This window comes from Pan troglodytes, chromosome 23 (genome assembly GCF_028858775.2).
Source record: "Pan troglodytes isolate AG18354 chromosome 23, NHGRI_mPanTro3-v2.0_pri, whole genome shotgun sequence".
In the NCBI taxonomy this organism is placed as follows: domain Eukaryota; kingdom Metazoa; phylum Chordata; class Mammalia; order Primates; family Hominidae; genus Pan; species Pan troglodytes.
Genome location: NC_086016.1, coordinates 39953818 through 39973350, shown reverse-complemented (window position 1 = coordinate 39973350; position 19533 = coordinate 39953818). Strand labels below are relative to the sequence as shown.

At 50.7% G+C, this 19533-nt stretch overlaps 2 protein-coding genes across 12 annotated transcripts in view; one reads left to right on the top strand and one right to left on the bottom strand.

Moving 5' to 3' along the window:
* The window catches only part of POLR2F (RNA polymerase II, I and III subunit F), an 86109-nt gene extending 78120 nt beyond the window's left edge, over positions 1 to 7989 (bottom strand). For 3 of the 4 annotated variants that reach the window (XM_016939157.4, XM_009438372.5, XM_515126.7), the window contains exons 1-3: positions 7845 to 7989; positions 4805 to 4874; positions 2166 to 2296 (exon numbers count right to left, since the gene is read on the bottom strand). In XM_016939157.4, the coding sequence (XP_016794646.1) occupies positions 2166 to 2296; positions 4805 to 4874; positions 7845 to 7864 (221 nt within the window). In that variant the 5' untranslated portion in view covers positions 7865 to 7989. The remainder of the gene's footprint in view (positions 1 to 2165; positions 2297 to 4804; positions 4875 to 7844) is intronic. The other variant, XM_009438374.5, reaches the window with a different exon arrangement.
* Positions 7990 to 8024: 35 nt separating this feature from the next.
* C22H22orf23 (chromosome 22 C22orf23 homolog) lies at positions 8025 to 18098 on the top strand. 8 transcript variants are annotated; one of them, XM_016938752.4, is made up of 7 exons: positions 8025 to 8322; positions 8494 to 8605; positions 10121 to 10183; positions 14184 to 14366; positions 16475 to 16606; positions 17127 to 17227; positions 17398 to 18098. In XM_016938752.4, the coding sequence occupies exons 2-7, from the start codon at positions 8503 to 8505 to the stop codon at positions 17467 to 17469; spliced, it is 654 nt and encodes a 217-aa protein (XP_016794241.1). In that variant the 5' UTR covers positions 8025 to 8322; positions 8494 to 8502; the 3' UTR covers positions 17470 to 18098.
* Positions 18099 to 19533: the final 1435 nt, after the last annotated feature.

Here is a 19533-nt window from a genome sequence, read left to right as displayed (position 1 = left end):
CAAAAAATTAAGACATTAGCCAGGTGTGGTGGCATTAGCCTGTATGTAGTCCTAGCTACCTGGGAGGCTGAAGTGGGAAGATCACTTAAGCCTAGAAGTTTTGAGGCTGCAGTGAGCTATGATAGCACCACTGCACTCCAGCCTGGGTGATAGAGCCAAACTGTCTCTAAAAAAATAAAAGAAAAGGCTGGGCGTGGTGGCTCATGCCTGTAATCCCAGTACTTTGGGAGTCTGAGGCAGGAGGATCACCTGAGATCAGGAGTTCAAGACCAGCCTGGCCAACGAACATGGTGAAACCCCGTCCCTACTAAAAATACAAAAATTAGCCAGGCGTGGTGGCGGGTGCCTGTAATCCCAGCTACCCGGGAAGCTCAGGTGGGAGAATCACTTGAACCCGGGAGGCGGAGGATGCAGTGAGCCGAGATCACACCACTGCACTCCAGCCTGGGTGACAGAGTGAGACTCCTTCTCAAAAAAAAAAATAAATAGGCTGGGCGCAGTGGCTCACGCCTGTAATCCCAGCACTTTGGGAGGCCAAGGCAGGTGGATCACGAGGTCAGGAGTTCGAGACCAGCCTGACCAACATGGTGAAACCCCGTCTCTACTAAAAATACAAAAAAATTAGCCAGGCGTTGTGGTGGGCACCTGTAGTCCCAGCTACTCGGGAGGCTGAGGCAGGAGAATGGCGTGATCCTAGGGGGCGGATATTGCAGTGAACCGAGATCACGCCACGGCACTCCAGCTTGGGCGACAGAGCGAGACTCCATCTCAAAAAAAAAAAAAGAAAAAAGAAAATCGCACCAGCCGGGCACGGTGGCTCACGCCTGTAATCCCAACACTTTGGGAGGCCAAGGCGGGTGGATCACAAGGTCAGGAGTTTGAGACCAGCCTGGCCAATATGGTGAAACCCCGTCTCTACTAAAAATACAAAAATAGCCGGGCACGGTGGCTCACGTCTGTAATCCCAACACTTTGGGAGGCCGAGGCGGGTGGATCATGAGGTCAGGAGAAAGAGACCATCCTGGCTAACATGGTGAAACCCCGTCTCTATTAAAAATACAAAAAACTAGCTGGGCGTGGTGGCGGGCGCCTGTAGTCCCAGCTACTGTGGAGGCTGAGGCAGGAGAAGGGCGTGAACCCAGGAGGCAGCACTTGCAGTGAGCAGAGATCACGCCACTGCACTCCAGGCTGGGTGATAGAGCGAGACTCCATCTCAAAAAAAAAAAAAAAAAAAAGAAAAAATACAAAAATTAGCCAGGTGTGGTGGCGGATGCCTGTAGTCCCAGCTACGCGGGAGGCTGAGGCAGGACAATCGCTTGAACCCGGGAGACAGGGGTTGTATTGAGCTGAGATTGGGCCAGTGCACTCCAGCATGGGAGACAGAGCAAGACTCTGTCAAAAAAAAAAAAAAAGAAAAGAAAATTGCTTGAGCCCAGGAGTTTGAGGCTGCAATGGGCCATGATCAGGCCCCTGTGCTCCAGCATGGGCAACAGATTGAGATCTTGACTCAGAAAATAAAACAACAAAGAACCAACATGGCCGGGCGCGGTGGCTCTCACCTGCAATCCCAACACTTTGGGAGGCAGAGGCAGGTGGATCACTTGAAGCTAGGAGTTCGAGACTAGCCTAGGCAACATGGCGAGACCCCGTCTCTATTAAAAACACAACAATTAGTTAGGCATGGTGGCACATGCCTGTAATTCCAGCTACCTGGGAGGCTGAGGCACGAGAATCACTTGAACCTGGGAGGCAGAGGTTGCAGTGAGCTGAGATTGTGCCATTGCACTCCAGCCTAGGTGACTCAGCGAGACTCTATCTCAAAAAAAAAAAAAAAAAAACCACACTGGTACACATTGGCTCTGAATTCACCTTTTTTGCTACACTAATCTGACAGGCAACCATCTAGTTCTGGTTTTTTTTTTTTATCGTTTTTCTCCCATACTGTTACTTGACTTCTCAGATGTTCATGTCCTAGTTCTCCTATTAGATCACAAGCTCCCTGAGGGCAGGGGACTAGCTCAATGCCTGGTACGCAGGGACGGCACCACTTTTGGAATGTGAGAGCAGAGAGTCTGTTTTCAGGTGCCAGGCTGGGAAAGATCAGTGGTACAAGAGCTTACTGTGGCCTGACAGATGGAGAAGACAGTGAAGGGGCAATCACTCACGCAATCTGGAGTGCTCGGGTGCCCAGCACGCGGGCTCGCTCGTACTTGGTCATGTATGGTGTGGTGATTCGCTTCTGGTTGGCCTGCGGTCGCTCCCCAGAGGGGAGGATCTCGACATTCTCCTGGCCTTCCTGGACACCAAGACAAAAAAGAGGGAAAGTCTCAGGTGGCATTTTTGGGTTACAGGGAGGGTGATAATGACAACAATCACAATCCTCGCTACAGCCACCGTTAATGCTTACTGCATGCCAGGGGACCGCATAACTGCTTCCTAACAACTCATGTAATCCTTACAATAACCTTATGAGGCAGGGATTACAGTTCTCATTTCAGAGGCTTGGAAAGTCAGCTAACCTGACCAAGCCTCAGACCTGGTAATGGAGGTCTGAGATTCCAGAGCTAACTGCCTCATCCAGAAGAGAGCAGAGGGCCTGGAGATGGGGTGGTATCAGAATGTTGGTCCTGTAAAAGAGGTCCTGGCACAAAAAAATTACCCTAAGCAGGAAGCTAGGAATAGTCTCCCCATCTTTCAGATAGGGGAGCTGAGCCAATGGGTCAAGTGGCTAGAAAAGTCAAGGTGAAGGCAGGAATATTTAACAATTACTTACTAAGCATTTGTCCTGAGCCAGATATTGTTAACAGATGCTGAGAAAGCAAGCTAGAAATTTCCGCTCTCAATTAATGGTCTAAAGGGGAGACAAGAGTAAACAGAGCAGGTGCTATGAAGGGTGCAACAGAGTTCCCGAGGAGGTGGGGACACCTCACTCACACTGGGGGTTAGGAAAACTCCAGGGATGAGACTTGAGCTCACCTAGAAGGATGAGCAGGAGCTGTCAAACCAATGAGGAAGGAGGCAACATGCAAAGGCATAGAGGAGAAAGAGGTTTGGACAACTAGTTGTGGACAATAATTAGAACAAAAGGTGTGTAGAGGATTGTAGGCAAGAGAATAAATTCTGTGGTATATAAAGAATTAAGTAAACAGGCCAGGCGCAGTGGCTCACACCTGTAATCCCAGCACTTTGAGAGGCCGAGGCGGGCGGATCACAAGGCAGGAGATCGAGACCATCCTGGCCAACACGGTGAACCCCGTCATTACTAAAAATACAAAAAAAAAAAAAATTAGCCGGGCGTGGTGGTGGGCACCTGTAGTCCCAGCTACTCAGAAGGCTGAGGAAGGAGAATGGCATGAACCCGGGAAGCAGAGCTTGCAGTGAGTCAACATCGCCCCACTGCGCTCCAGCCTGGGCGACAGAGCAAGACCCCGTCTCCAAAAAAAAAAAAAAAAAAAGTTGACTCTGAGCTGGGCATGGTGGTGCAGAACCTGCAGTCCCAGCTACTCAGGAGGCCGAACTGGAAGGATCACTTGAGCCCAGGAGTTCAAGGCTGTAGTGCGCTATGACCACACCTGAAAATAGCCATTGTACTCTAGCCTAGTCAACGTAGCAAGACACCACTTCTTAATTTAAAACAAGCAAACAAACAACAACAACAACAAAAAAAAAAAACAGAAAGAAAGGATCACTCTGGATACTCTGTTGCGAATATTCTGCAGGGGGCAGTGGCAGAAGCAGAGAGGCCATTTAGGAAAGCCAGTAGTAACTGAGCATGTGGGCAAGTAAGAAAGGGTGCTGAAAGGAGAAGAGCACACAGAGCAGAGTCTGGAGTGAGACTGAAGCAGGAAAACCAGCCACACAATTCCTGCAGGAATGTGAGTGAAAAGCAATAAGATCTAAGCCAGGTTAAGGCACCAGGAGTAGAAAAATGCAGACAGGGCTGAAGTACATCTAGGAGGCACAATCTACATGACAGGGATGGGAAGGGGACCAGAAGGATGGAGAAGGACGCATCTGACTCAAGTGAAAAGGTATCTGAAAGTGCCATGCAGAGAGAGAGAAGGCTCCATGTCTCTCCAGAACATAACTGCATTTTTTCCCTCATCAGTCACACAGGACAGAAAGCCCTACTTTCCTCTTGAGGCTGGCAACCTATCCACCTAGTTGCTCAAGCCAGAAACCTGAGAGTCGTCCTCGTCACCACTGACTTTCTCAGCCCCATAACCAACCCACCGAAATAACTCTTTCATCTGCCTTCTCATCACCTGCACTACCAGCACCTATGTCCAAGCCACAGGCCTCTCACCTTTCACTCTTGCCCTTCCCCAGTTCACTCCTTACTCGAGGCAGGAATGTACTTTCTAAAATGTAACCTGGACTGTGCCCTGGCTCAAAGTTTGTCAGTAGCTTCCCATTGCCTTTAGGCTACAAAATACTGCCTCATCTGAGCCCTGCTTACCTCTTCCCTTTGCTCCTTAAGCAGTCCCACCCAGCAGAAAGCACCTGGCATATAATAAACATTCAACACATGTTTGCCAAATGAAGGAAGGCACTGTTTAACTTGTCAGTGAACTAACTGCCCCAGAAGCCACAGGCTGTGGACCACATGGACAAAAGCTTTCAGGCCCACCCTGCAGGGCTGTTCTGCTATGCAAGACTGGAACACAGCTCACTCTTAACTGGGAATGCTTATGGCAGGGGCCTTGACCACAAATAGAAGGCAGACACATTCAGCTAATCATCACCTGCCAGACGATTTGGCAGCTTGGGCTGCAGAGGTGGGAGCCTGAGGCTGAATACTGACCTCTTCGGCATTCTCCAAGTCATCTAGCCCTTCATCCTCCTCCACATCATCAAAGTCGTCGCCATCAAAACTGTACAGGAAGAAGAGATCAATTACTTAGAGCATCACTTAAAAGAATCAAAGAGGGGCCGGGCACGGTGGATCACACTTGTAATCCTGGTACTTTCGGAGATTGAAGTGGGTGGATCACTTGAGGCCAGGAATTCAAGACCAGCCTGGCCAACAAGGCAAAACCCCATCTCTACTAAAAATACAAAAATTAGCCGGGCATGGTGGCACATGTCTGTAATACCAGCTACTTGGGGGGCTGAGTCACAAGAATTGCTTGAACCCAGGAGGTGGAGGTTGCAGCGAGCCAAGATTGCACCGCTGTACTCCAGCATGGGTGACAGAACAAGGACCTGTCTCAAAATAAATAAGAAAAATTAAAAAAAAAAAAATTCAGAGGCCGGGCATGGTGGCTTTGTATTGTGGCTCTGGGATTAAGCCTGTAATCCCAGCACTTTGGGAGGCCAAGGCGGGTGGAGTTCAAGGCCAGCCTGACCAACATGATGAAACCCCATCTCTACTAAAAATACAAAATTAGCCGGGAGTGGTGGTGGTACATGCCTGTAATCCCAACTACTTGGGAGGCTGAGGCAGGAGAATCACTTGAACCCAGGAGGCGGAGGTTGTGGTGAGCTGAGATCACGCCATTGCACTCCAGCCTGGGCAACAAGAGTGAAACTCCGTCTCAAAAACCCCCCGCCACCGCAAAACAAAAAACAAACAAACAAAAAAATCAAAGAGGGCAGAGATCTGTGTCTCGCCCAGTGTGTAGGAAGCACTCAATAAATATTTACTTAATAAGTAAATCAGCTGGGTGCAGTGGCTCACGTCTGTAATCCCAGCACTTTGAGAGGCCGGGGTGGGTGCATCACTTGAGGTCAGGAGTCCAAGACCAGCCTGGCCAACATGGAGAAATCTCGTCTCTGCTAAAAATACAAAAAAATTAGCCGAGTGTGGTCGTGGGCGCCTGTAATCCCAGCTACTCAGGAGGCTGAGGCACAAGAATTGCTTGAACCCGAGAGGCGGAGGGTGCACTGAGCCACGGTCACCCCACTGCACTCCAGCCTGGGTGACACAGTGAGACTCCTTCTCAAAAAATAAAAAATAAGAAGAAGAAGAAGAAGTAAATCCGACTTTTGTTCCATTTTACCCCTTCAATTTTTCCCCATCTGCCCCCAAATATTGCTAGTACTCATTCGTCATCACTGTTTCCCTCTCTACTGGATCATTCCCATCAGCATTTTTTTTTTTTTTTGAGACAAAGTCTCGCTCTGTTGTCCAGGATGGAGTGCAATGGCGTGATCTTGGCTCACTGCAACCTCCGCCTCCTGGGTTCAAGCAATTCTCCTGTCTCAGCCTCCCGAGTAGCTGGGATTATAGGCACACGCCACCATGCCCAGCTAATTTTTGTATTTTTAGTAAAGATGGGGTTTCACCATGTTGACCAGGCTGGTCTCGAACTCCTGGCCTCAGGTGATCCACCCTCCTCGGCCTCCCAAAGTGCTGGGATTAGAGGTGTAAGCCACAGCACCCGGCCCCATCAGCATTTCAACATGTGCTTTTCCTCATCTAAAAAAACAAAAACAAACAAACAAAAAACCCTTATTTCTCTTCTCTCTCCCCCTATAGCCCTAATTCCATGGTGTCCTTTGAAGCAAAAATGTGTGAAAGAGCTGTCCACCCTCACTATCTTCCTCTTCCCATTTTGTCATAATCTCACTCCAAAAAGCCTTTCACCCCAACAGCTCCATCAAAACCACTTTCCAAGCTCATTAATGATCTCCACGTTGCTAAATCCAATGGCCAACTCTCCTTCTCATTTAGCCTGATCTATCAGCTGGCACATTAGGCCACTTGCTCTCCTCACTTGACTCCAAGGACACCTCACCCTCTTGGTGTTCCCCCACCTCCCCGGCTTCTCTTTTCCCCCAAGCACTCAATGTCCAAATGCCCTAATGCTCAGCCACGGGTCATCTCCTCTTCTCTACTGACACTCACTGGGAATGCGGTAGCAATCCCACACGTTTCTTATTTTTATCCTCAGACTAGCTCTCTTTGCACCCACACATCCAACAGGTAATTTTTGGGCTCTATCTTTAAAACAGTAATATATCCAGAATTCAAAACCAGTTCTCACCACCTCTACTCCTACCACCCTACTATAAGCTACTGACTTCTCTCATCTAGATTACTACAAGCAGGCCGGGCACGGTGGCTCACGCCTGTGATCCCAGCACTTTGGGAGGCCGAGGCGGGTGGATCACAAGCTCAGGAGTTCGAGGCCAGTCTGGCCAACATGGTGAAACCCGTCTCTACTAAAACTACAAACAATTAGCAAGGCGTGGTGGTGCACGCCCATAATCCCAGCTAGTCGGGAGGCTGAGGCAGGAGAATCCCTTGAACCCCGGAGGCGGAGGCTGCAGTGAGCCGAGATCGCGCCACTGCACTCCAGCCTGGGCGACAGAGCAAGACTCTGTTTCAAAAAAAAAAAAAAAATACTGCAAAGGACCGTCCCATACTTTTATTTAATGCCACCCGGTGGAGCTGCCCCAGACCCTCCTCTGGAGTACTCCTATACTACATACTTCTAGAACTGGGGAAGCTCACGCGACCACCGTTACCTGCTTGCTTGCTTACTTATGGGCCTGTGACCCCTGTTCTAGAAAGTGAGCACGTGGAAAGGCAGGGACGATTGTTCATTCACCTCAATATTCCCACTGCATGACACAGAGCCCGGCTCGCTGGAACATTTGCTGAAGGACACCTTTTCTACGGATCCCCTCTGGACCCTCGAGCCTGGGCCCTCCTGTGCCTCCAGCCGGGGCTGTGCTCCTGGGTCGCCCGCCCTTCCCTTCCTCGGCTCCGCCGGCCCCCTCAGGACCCCAGTCCCCTCAGACATTGCCCTAGACGCCAGGCTCCTCAGCCGACCCAAGCCTTGCCTCATCCGCCCCTTCCAAGGTTGCCGCAAAGGCCACTCCGCTCCCGCACTCACTTGTCCTCGTTGTCTGACATGACACCCTCGCCTCAGCGACCCCGCTGCGCCCCGGTCCCGCGCGGAGACCCGCAAACAGCGACACTACGACTCGCGCGGCTCCTAGCTTATCTTGCGCCTGCGCCGTAACCCAGAGGAAATCACTTCCGGGAGGCAGGACAGAGCGGGGAAAGTGCGCATGCGCTGACTGGTGTGCGCGCGTTTCTATAGTAGCCAGAGGCGCTAGCTGCCAGCTCCAGCAGCCCAGGTCGCGCAGTATTTCTGCGTGGCACCGGTGCGGATGCGGCTGTAAAGCAGTGGTCACCGCCTCCGGGAGCCCACTTCTATGTGGAGAGGGGAGCACCCAGAGAGGGTCTTAGGGTGAAATTTCAATTTTGGCATATCACTCAGTGGGTACTGTTGTGACCATGGCTGTGTTAACACTCCCTCCCGAGGAGACTTCCCTGCCACAGGCGCTGGGTCAGAATGAGGACTGTGTGTGTGTATCTGTGTGTCTGGATGGGAGGTTTGGGCACTGTCGCAATATTAACTGGCGGCATCATTCTCTGGCTCGATCCCCGCTTCCAGACTTCTGGGGGTGTTGGGCGTCGGGGAACAGAGATTAGGGACAGGAGACAGGGGGTGTGTCATTGCGTCTTTCCCTCCTCAGAGTCCTCCCATGGCTTCACAGAAGCAGATGGAGGTAGTGACCAAAGGAACTGGGTTCCGGCGCCGCCCCAAGACCACCACTTACACCCCGGGGACCTGCGAGCTGCTCAGAGGTCAGTGCGTTAAAGCAGCGATCCCAGCCTTTTTGGCACCAGGGACCGGTTTCGTGGAAGACAATTTTTCCACTGACGGAGGTGTGGAGAATGGTTTCGGGATGAAACTGTTCCACCTCAGATCATCAGGTATTAGATTCTCATAAGGAGCGTGCAACCTAGATCCCTCGCGTGCGCAGTTCACAATAGGGTTCGCGCTCCTATGAGAATCTAAGGCCGTCACTGACCTGAAAGGAGGCGGTGAGGCTCGCTAGCCTGCCGCTCACCTCCTGCTGTGCGGCCCGGTTCCTAACAGGCCAGGGACTGGTACCAGTCCACGGACGGGGGGTTGGGGACCCCTGAGTTAAAGGATGAGAGAAGAATGGTGGTAGTTACCCTCTGTAACTCAGTTCCCCCATACCTGACCTATGGCTTAGCACTATTTTCCTTTACAGATAAGGAGCCTGGGGTTCAGAAAGCTTCAAAATTCTACTGCATATGCCTTAGTTGGGGGCGGGGCGGGGCGGGGCGGGGGGGAGGGGAAGGTTCAAGGTGCTACACCTTGCCAAAAGTCAAAGAACTAAAATTTTTAGAGTAGTTAACTCCTATGCATCCTTTAGATCATACTTTCAACTTTCCCGAGGAAGACTTCTGCTCCTCACCACCACAGTAGGATCAACTGTTATGCGCCCTCACACATTTTCCTTCACTGGGCTTAGCACAAGCTGTAGTCAGTTATTTGGTGTCCCATCTATCCCTCCAGATCATGAATTTCATCAGGCAGGAACCGTGCCTGTTTCGGCTCACAATTGTAGCTCCAGCCCCTGAAACATGATGAACAAGTGTTCATGTGTTCTTTTACTCAACAACTTTTTTGTTTTTTTCCAACAACAGCATTTTTAAGTCTACCATGTGCCTTAGACTCTGTTTTAGGTGCTGGGGATACAGCAGTGAAAGAAAATGAGGTGGCTCAAGCCGGTAATCCCAGCACTTTGGGAGGCCAAGGTGGGCAGATCACCTGAGGTTAGGAGTTCACGACCAGCCTGACCAACATGGAGAAACCCAGTCTCTACTAAAAGTACAAAATTAGCCGGGCGTGGTGGCGCATGTCTGTAATCCCAGCTACTCGGGAGGCTGAGGCAGGAGAATTCCTTGAACCCAGGAGGTGGAGATTGCAGTGAGCTGAGGTCGCGCCACTGCACTCCAGCCTGGGCAACAAGATGGAAGCTCCATCTCAAAAAAAAAAAAAAAAAAAAAAAAAGAGAAAGAGGAAAAAATATTTAACAGAGGGCAGAAATTTTATTAAACCAGCAAAAATTCTTATCATACAGCTAATATAGAAGGATAACAATAAAATAAAATATATAGAATTTTAGGTGGTCGTAAGTGCTATAGAAAAAACAAAGCAGGAAAGATAGAGAAGGCATGCTCAGTGCAGAATGGGGCTAGGATGTAGGGTTTTAAATTTCAGTAGGGTGTCAGGTGAAGGCATCCGCTTGCAGCCCAAGAGACCTCATAGAATGCTTTGTCGTGCAGTGATGATGAAGGAATCCAAACTGACGAACATCCAGCAGCGCCACATCATGGACATCATGAAAAGTAAGGGGCAGTCCACAGAGGCTTCCTGGACAGAGGGATCTGGGGCCACACTTTTAATGCTTCTCCATGTTAAGGGAGAGAGGACCTCATATAAAAAAAAACAAAGACAGCCGGGCACGTGGCTCATGCCTGTAATTCCAACACTGGGAGGCTGAGGTGGGAGGATGGCTTAAGCCCAGGAGTTCAAGACCAGCCCGGGCAACACCACAAGCCACAAGACCTCATCTCCACAAAACCTTTTTTTTTTTTTTTTTTGAGACAGAGTCTCACTCTGTCGCCCAGGCTGGAGTGCAGTGGCGCAATCTCGGCTCACTGCAACTTCTGCCTCCCGGGTTCATGCCATTCTCCTGCCTCAGCCTCCCAAGTAGCTGAGACTATAGGTGCCCACCACCACGCCCGGCTAATTTTTTGTATTTTTAGTAGAGATGGCGTTTCATCATGTTAGCCAGGATGGTCTCGATCTCCTGACCTCATGATCCGCCCACCTCGGCCTCCCAAAGTGCTGGGACTACAGGAGTGAGCCACCACGCCTGGCCAACTTTTTTGTTTTGTTTTGTTTTGAGATGAGTCTCTCTCTCTGTCGCCCAGGCTGGAGTGCAGTGGCATGATCTCGGCTCACTACAACCTCCGCCTCCTGGGTTCAGGCAATTCTCCTGCCTCAGCGTCCTGACTAGCTAGGATTACAGGCGTGCGCCACCATGCCCGGCTTAATTTTTGTATTTTTAGTAGAGACTGGGTTTCACTATGTTGGCCAGGCTGGTCTCGAACTCCTGACCTCGTGATCTGCCTGCCTCGGCCTCCCAAAGTGCTGGGATTCCAGGCATGAGCCACTGCACCCAGCCCCCAAAATTTTTTAAAATTAGCCAGGTGTGGTGGTGCCAACCTGTAGTCCCAGCTACTCAGGAGGTTGAGGTGGGAGGATCACTTGACCCTGGGAGGTCAAGGCTGCAATGAGCTGTGATTGCACCACTGCACTCCAGCCTGGGCGACCGAGTGGAGCCTAATCTCAAAATAATTAAAATAAAATTAAATTAAATTAAAATAAAAACAGGTCAGGCCGGGTGTGGGAGCTCACACCTGTAATCCCAGCACTTTGGGAGGCTGAGGCGGGCAGATCACCTGAGGTCAAGAGTTCAAGACCAGCCTGGCCAACATGGTAAAACCCTGTCTCTACGCCAATACAAAAATTAGCTGGGCATGATGGTGGATGCCTGTAATACCAGCTACTCAGGAGGCTGAGGCAGGAAAATCACTTGAACCCAGCAGGCAGAGGGTGCAGTGAGCCGAGACCATACCACTGCACTCCAGCGTGGGTGGCAGAGCAAGACATCGTCTCAAAAACAAAAAATAAAAAATAAAAAAACAGGTCAGCTGTGGTGGCTTATACCTATAATCCTATCACTTTGGGAGGCTAAGGCAGGAGGATTGCTTGAGCCCAAGAGTTCAAGACCAGCCTGGCAAAACACATACATACTGAGGTGTACCTGTAGTCCCAGCTACTCAGGAAGCTGAGGCAGGAGAATCACATGAGCCCAGGAGTTCAAGGCCAGCCTGGGCAACACAGTGAAACCTCTCTCTACAGCAAAATTTTTGGGTGTGTGACCAAAAAAATTAATACTTCTGACCGCTCGCTCCTGGGGAATTGACCTTGTAAAGGCTGGACGGGCAGAAAAAGTAGACAGGCACCCAGATCAAAACAGTGGATGAGCCAGGTGCGGTGGCTCATGCCTGTAATCCCAGCACATTCAGAGGCCGAGACAGGCAGATCACCCAAAGTCAGGAGTTCAAGACCACCCTGGCCAACATGGTGAAACTCCATCCCTACTAAAAATACAAAAATTAGCCAGGTGTGGTGACCCGGGCCTGTAGTCCCAGCTACTTGGGAAGCTGAAGCGGGAGAATAGCTTGAACCCAGGAGGCAGAGGTTGCAGTGAGCTGAGATCACACCATTGCACTCTAGCCTGGGTGACAAGAACAAAACTCTGTCTCAAAAAAAAAACAAAAAACAAAAAACAAAAAATTAGCCAGGCGTGGTGGCACATACCATAATCCCAGCTACTCAGGAGACTGAGGCACAAGAATTGCTTGTACCCAGGAGGTGTAGGTTGCAGAGAGCCAAGATCATGCCACTGCACTCCAGCCTGGGCAACAGAGGGAGACTCTGTCTCAAACAAACAAACAAAAAACAATGGATGGGACCTGCTCTAAGCTGGGCTTTATGGCAGTTGAGAGGTGGGGTCAACTGACCAGACAGGTGACACACTTGGATCGCCTGGGGGAGAAGCCCCAGGGATGGCCAAGCGGGGGGATGGACAGCGGGAGGGATAGGTACCTGCTATCATCCAAACTGTCCCTGCTTGTCCATGCACCACACAGAAAGTTTTAGGAACCATCCATAGAAATTAAAGCATCAGTACAAAGATTTGATGTACAAGAATGTTTATTGCAGCATTGTTTGAAGTAGTAAAAAACAAACCTAGAAATAACCTAAATTTCTGAAACAAGGAGGTGAGCTGAATAAATAATGTATCCATTCTAAGGATACTAGTATATAGCTATAAAAAATAAGTTATATATAAATGGATTGATCTGGACAGATATCCATGAAAAAATGTTAAGTGAAAAGAGTCTGTTATTTTAATATATTACAGTATGATCCAGTGTTTGAAAGAATCTTATATGCACATATATCTTTGAACATGTTTGTATAAGCATCAAAAAGGAAGGAGACCACCAAACTGTTACCATTATCACTCATTCATTATAGAGGGGTGGGACTGGAAGGAAGAAGAGAAGACTCCTTGTACTGTTTGACTTGTTTTGTTTTGTTTTGTTTTGTTTTTTGAGACAGAGTCTCACTCTGTTGCCCAGGCTGGAGTGCAGTGGCACAATCTCAGCTCACTGCAACCTCCACCTCCTGGGTTCAAGCGATTCTCCTGTCTCAGCCTTCCCAGTAGCTAGGATTACAGGCCTGCATCACCACGCCCAGCTAATTTTTGTTTTTTGGGGGTTTTTTTGAGACAGTCTTGCTCAGTCACCCAGGCTGGAATGCAGTGGTGCAATCTTGGCTCACTGCAACCTCCACCTCCTGGGTTCAAGTGATTCTCCCGCCTCAGCCTCCCAAGTAGCTAGGATTACAGGCACCCGTCATAATGCCTGGCTAATTTTTTTGTTTTTCTTTAGACATGGGGTTTCACCATGTTGGCCAGGCTGGTCTCAAACTCCTGACCTCCAGTGATCTGCCCACCTCAGCCTCCCAAAGTGTTGGGATTACAGGCGTGAGCCACTGCACCTGGCCTTTTGACTTCTTTTAACAGGTAGGTATTACCTTTATTTTTATTCTATTAATTTTTTTTTGAGACGAAGTCTCGCTCTGTCGCCCAGGCTGGAGTGCAGTGGTGCAATCTCAGCTCACTGCAAGTCCCGCCTCCCGGGTTCATGCCATTCTCCGGCCTCAGCCTCCCGAGCAGTAGGGACTATAGGCACCCGCCACCACGCCCAGCTAATTTTTTGTATTTTTAGTACAGATAGGGTTACACCGTGTTAGCCAGGGTGGTCTCGAATTCCTGACCTCAAGTGATTACCCATCTCGGCCTCCCAAAGTGCTGGGATTACAGGCGTGAGCCACCATGCCCGGCCAACTTTTAGTTTTAAAAAGTGGCCAGGTGCAATAGCTCATGCCTATAATCCTAGCACTTTGGGAGGCCGAGGTGGGTGGATCACTTGAGGTCAGGAGTCCAAGACCAGCCTGGCCAACATGGCCTGTCTCTACTAAAAATACAAAAATTAGCCAAGCATGGTGGCGCATGCCTGTAATCCCAGTTACTTGGGAGACTGAGGCAGGAGAATCGCTTGAACCTAAGAGGCAGAGGTTGCAGTAAGCCGAGATCGTGCCACTGCACTCCAGCCTGAGTGACAGAGCAAGACTCAGACTCAAAAAAAAAAAAAAAAAAAAAAAAAAGCCATGTGGGTCCTCCCACCCCAACTCTTCGTTCCCCAGGAGGAGATGCTTTGCCCCTACAGTGCAGCCCAACATCCAGCCAGAGAGTCTTACCTTCCAAGCAAATAGCCTCGCCCATCTACCTGCCTCCCATCCTCGCAGCCCGTCCCCACCTCCGGCCTGCCAACATGTGTCAAGCCAACGGGGCCTACAGCCGGGAGCAGTTCAAGCCTCAAGCCACCAGTAAGTGAGGGTCTCAGCTAGGGCCTTTCTCCATCTCCCTGGGGGAGGACAAGGGAGAGGGACACAAGCAGCCCACAGGGAAGGTGGGAAGGTAGCTAATCAAATCCCCATGCACTTTGTACCAATGCTCTTGAGCCTCAGCACATGTTGGCTTAGGGGTATTCAGGGCGCAGAGGAAACCAGTCAGATGGTCCTTTTTTTTATTTTTCCAGAACTCAGGATTAACTGAAATCTACCACTTCCTGATGATAGGGGCTATCAGGGCTCAATGCCACAGCCTAACCTCTCCCTGCAGCCCCTATACATAAGTTGCCACTACAGGCATCGCCGAGGCCCCAGGTTCCTGAGCTTTCTTAGCCTTGCTCTGCTAAGTTTTGACAAAACTTTTTTTTTTTTTTTTTTTTTTTTTAAAGACAGAGCCTTACTCTGTGCCCAGGTTGGAGTGCAGTGGTGCTATCTCGGCTCACTGTAACCTCCGCCTCCCGGGTTCAAGCCATTCTCATGTGTCAGCCTCCTGAGTAGCTGGGATTACAAGTGTCCACCACCATGTCCAGTTAATTTTTTTAGTAGAGATGGGGTTTCACCATGTTGGCCAGGCTGGTCTTGAACTCCTGGCCTCAAGTGATCCGCCCACCCTGGCCTCCCAAAGTGTTGGGATTACAGGCACAAACCACCGCTCCCGGCCTTTTTTTTTTTTTTTTTTTTGAGACAGTGTCGCTCTCATTCTGTCACCCATTCTGTAATACAGTGGCATGATCATAGCTCACTGCAGCCAGAACTCCTGAGCTCAAGCAATCCTCCTGCCTCAGCCTCCAGAATAGCTGGGACCACAGGTGTTCCCCACACCCAGCTTTTTTTGAGACGGAGTCTCGCACTGTCACCCAGGCTGGAGTACAGTGGCATGATCTCGGCTCACTGCAACCTCCACCTCCTGGGTTCAGGCAATTCTCATGCCTCAGCCTCCCAAGTAGCTAGGATTACAGGCACCCATCACCATGCCCTGCCCAGCTAATTTTTTTTTTTTTTGAGACGGAGTCTTGCTCTGTCGCCCAGGCTGGAGTGCAGTGGCGCCAACTCGGCTCACTGCAAGCTCCACCTCCCAGGTTCACGCCATTCTCCTGCCTCAGCCTCCCGAGTAGCTGGGACTACAGGCACCTGCCATCACGCCGGGCTAATTTTTTTGTATTTTTATTAGAGGTGGGGTCTCACCGTGTTAGCCAGGATGGTCTTGATCTCCTGACCTCGTGATCCGCCCACCTCGGCCTCCCAAAGTGCTGGGATTACAGGCATGAGCTACCGCGCCCGGCCCATGCCCAGCTAATTTTTTGTATTTTTAGTAGAGATGGGGTTTCACCACGTTGGCTGGGCTGGTCTCGAACTCCTGACCTCGTGATTTGCCCGCCTCAGCCTCCCAAAGTGCTAGGATTACAGGTGTGAGCCACCGTGCCTGGACTTTTTTTTTTTTTTTTTTTAGAGATAGGATATTGGTCAGGCGTGATGGCTCATGCCTGTAATTCCAGCACTTTGGGAGGCCGAGGCTGGCAGATCGTTTGAGCTCATGTGTTTGAGACCAGCCTGGGCAACATGGCAAAACTCCATCTCTACTAAAAAAAAAAAAAATACAAAAATTAGCTGGGCACGATGACGTCCACCTGTAGTCCCAGCTACTCGGGAGGCTGAGGTGGGAGGATGACTTGAGCCCGAGAGGTTGCAGTGAGCCGAAATTGTATCACTGCACTCCAGTCTGGGCGACAGAGTCAGACCTTGTCTCAAAAAAAAAAAAAAAGAAAGAAAAAAAGAGATGAGGGTCTCACTACATCCATTAGGCTGGTCTTGAACTCCTGGTCCTAAGCAATCTTCCCACCTCAGCCTCCCAAAGTGTTGGAATTACAGACCATACCCAAACTCTTTTCTTGGTTCTTTCCACCTCTTCCTGCCTCTCTTGACAGTACAGTATTGCTCAGGAGAACCCAGGGTAGCAGCAGGTGTACGGAAGCCCTGTCTGCATGACCAGGCACCCTGCAGCAAGCACGTGCACTTGGGAACACAGACCATGAAAAAGGGCACCCTTTACAGCCTAACTAGGCCATTTCTTTTTGGCCCTACAGGGGATCTGGAGAAGGAGAAACAAAGACTCCAAAATATCTTTGCCACGGGGAAGGACCTGGAGGAACGGAAAAGAAAGGCCCCTCCTGCACGACAGAAGGCTCCAGCCCCTGAGCTAGACCGATTTGAAGAGCGTAAGACTCCGATGGACCAGTCATGCTGGGGGTGGGGGTAATGTGAGGAGGGGGCCCAGAATTGGATGGAGCAGTCAGGGGATCCCTGAGGGCCAAGGGCCAACAAGTGAGAAACACTATTTATTTATTTATTTATTTTGAGACAGTCTTGCTCTTATTGCCCAGGCTAGAGTGCAGTGGCGTGATCTGGGCTCACTGCAGCCTCCACTTCCCAGGTTCAAGCAATCCCTCCTGCCTCAGCCACCTGAGTAGCTGGGATTACCAGCGCCCGCCACCATGCCTGGCTAATTTTTGTATTTTTAGTAGACACGGGGTTTCACCATGTTGGTCAGGCTGGTCTGGAACTCCTGACCTCGTGATCCACCTGCCTTGGCCTCCCAAAGTGCTGGGATTATAGGCGTGAGCCACCGCGCCTGGCCTAGAAACACTATTTGACAATAGAACCACTTCCTCTCCTCAAGAGAGGCAACCCGCTGCCTGCATCCCTCACGGGAACCTGACAGCCCTCTCCTCTGTCCAGTGGTGAAGGAAATCCAGGAGAGGAAAGAATTCCTGGCTGACATGGAGGCCCTGGGACAGGGCAAACAGTACCGAGGAATCATCCTTGCTGAAATCTCCCAGGTAAGAGAAACAACCGGGGAAGTGGGGAGGGGAAGGGCCCAGCGCCAAGTGCGAATGGAAATACAGGGCCTGCTGTGGCAGGGTTCAGGGGTCAGGCTCTAGCTCACTGCTGTGACAGCTCCTCAGCTTCCTAGCCCTGATACACCTGCTTTCCCTGATGCCCTTTGCAGAAACTCCGAGAAATGGAAGACATTGACCACAGAAGGAGTGAGGAACTTAGGAAGGGTCTTGCCACCACTTAATCTGTCTCCAGAGACGGGCAGGGTAGCCCAAGCTCAACCACTGGAGTCCACTCCTCTGCCAGGCAGGGCCATCCTCAGGCCAGCCCATCCTACCAGCCTTCTGCCACGTCAGATGGTGGCATAGCACTGCCCTGCAGTACCCCAAGGCATACTCAGCAGCCTAGCCCCTGCCCCGGAATGCAGATGGAGCCTCTGAGACTCACAGCCCCGTCCGCAGAGAAGCAAAGCCCGAGCATCCCTACTAGGACATGTGTCTAAAGGTATCCATTGGGCCTGCTTCCCACCACCTCTGATCTGTGGCCTGCTCATTTAGTTTTCTGAATTCAGGAATGAATATGATTCCTTTCTTCCTGTTTTAGGATTTACTTATTTGATTTCTTACCGCCTTAGGCAAGTATTCAACCACAATGATTAACTGGCCAGTCATTACAAGCACCATTTTGTTTTCAGAGGGATAAGCTTATTTGTTCAAGGCGTTAGACTTTGTCAAGCCCAGATGGTTTCTAGCTACCTGTTTGCATATTTCAAGTGGCAACGGGAACCAACCTCTTGGGCACCCCATGGCTGGCTGCTGTGGCGGGTGCTGAATTCCACTCTGTTAATGATCTCAATAAACCTCTGCAACGGTTCATTATCCCTCTGTGAAAACTAAGTCTCAACAAGATACCACAACCAAGGGCATTTACCTGGCAAGCAGTGCATTCAGGATTAAAAGTTGGCTTTAGCTTTATGTCTTTCCACTATACCCATGGCCACAGAAAGAAACATGAAAAGGTGGGAGCGACCTAGAGCCCTGGCCTGGGAGTTCCAATCCCTGCATGTGCCGCATGACCTTTCTTGGGCAAAACCCACCAGCTCCGTGCTCGTGCTCGTGCATCTGCGAGGCCCTGCTGGGAAGGAGTCACCTGACACCTTGTCCTATACACAGAACATCTGTCCCCCTCCCCTCTGGCTCCTGACACCCACGATCCCTGCCTTCTCCGGTATTCTGTCATTTGCCTGTCCCAGTAAATCACCAAAATATTTTGGAAATATCAACCTTGTCTCGGGCACCTGGAGGGAGTCCCATAATCCCATCAGGTCACATGACCCAAGTTTCGGTTTGCAGAATAAAACGGCCCTGTAAATGGTAGGCCCTAATCAAGGGCCGGCTCAGGGACATCCCATGGAAAGCCTCTGTGTCCACACACCCTCAAGAACCTGAGGGCAGAGGGTGCAATCTAATGGGAACAGTTGTCCTCGACCTTGAAGGCCCCATCATGTGGTCAGGAGGCAGCAAACCAGAGAACCCCCCAGGACAAATCCAGTCCACCCTGGACACACAGTATCAGCCAACCCTTGATTGAAATTCAGGCTAGTGGCCGGGCGTGGTGGCTCACGCCTGTAATCCCAGCACTTTGGGAGGCCAAGGTGGGTGGATCACAAGGTCAGGAGATCGAGACCATCCTGGTTAACACGGTGAAACCCCGTCTCTACTAAAAATACAAAAAATTAGCCAGGCGTCGTAGCATGCGCCTGTAGTCCCAGCTGCTCAGGAGGCCGAGGCAGGAGGATGGCGTGAACCCAGGAGGCGGAGCTTGCAGTGAGCTGAGATCGCGCCACTGCACTCCAGCCTGGGCGACAGAGCGAGACTCTGTCTCAAAAAAAAAAAAAAAAAAATTCAGGCTAGCTTTCAGCATTTACAAATTACACACACATAAAATCTGGATTTCTAGCTTCTTATGACAAAGGATCTGGCAACACCGGGCCCACATTCAGCCCCACAGGCCACAGGTGACTTGACTTGCCTCCAGTTCACCCCTGCCCCTGCCAGCTTTGTCTCCTGACACCGAAACAGCCCGTCAGAGCTGTCACTCGGGTTCATGCGTGTTACCTGTCTGGCCCTGGAAAGGCCCTGGAGTTGGTGGTGCCAGCTCCAGGTCAACAGGCATGTTTAGAAGGAGCCTGCCAGGGGCTGCATGGCCGAGGAGCCACCTCTCCCTGCAGAGGAAAGGGATCCTGCCCAGTGGCAGGCAGTGAGGGCAGAGATCCCTCTTGGAGGATGGCCCCAACATGGCCTCTGGG

Excerpts from the sequence above, each read along its gene's own strand:
- C22H22orf23 (XM_016938752.4), top strand. The coding sequence starts at position 8,503 with ATGGCTTCACAGAAGCAGATGGAGGTAGTGACCAAAGGAACTGGGTTC. Across the intron at positions 8,606-10,120 it reads GACCTGCGAGCTGCTCAGAG|TGATGATGAAGGAATCCAAA; the intron begins GTCAGTGCGTTA and ends TTTGTCGTGCAG. Across the intron at positions 16,607-17,126 it reads GCTAGACCGATTTGAAGAGC|TGGTGAAGGAAATCCAGGAG; the intron begins GTAAGACTCCGA and ends TCCTCTGTCCAG.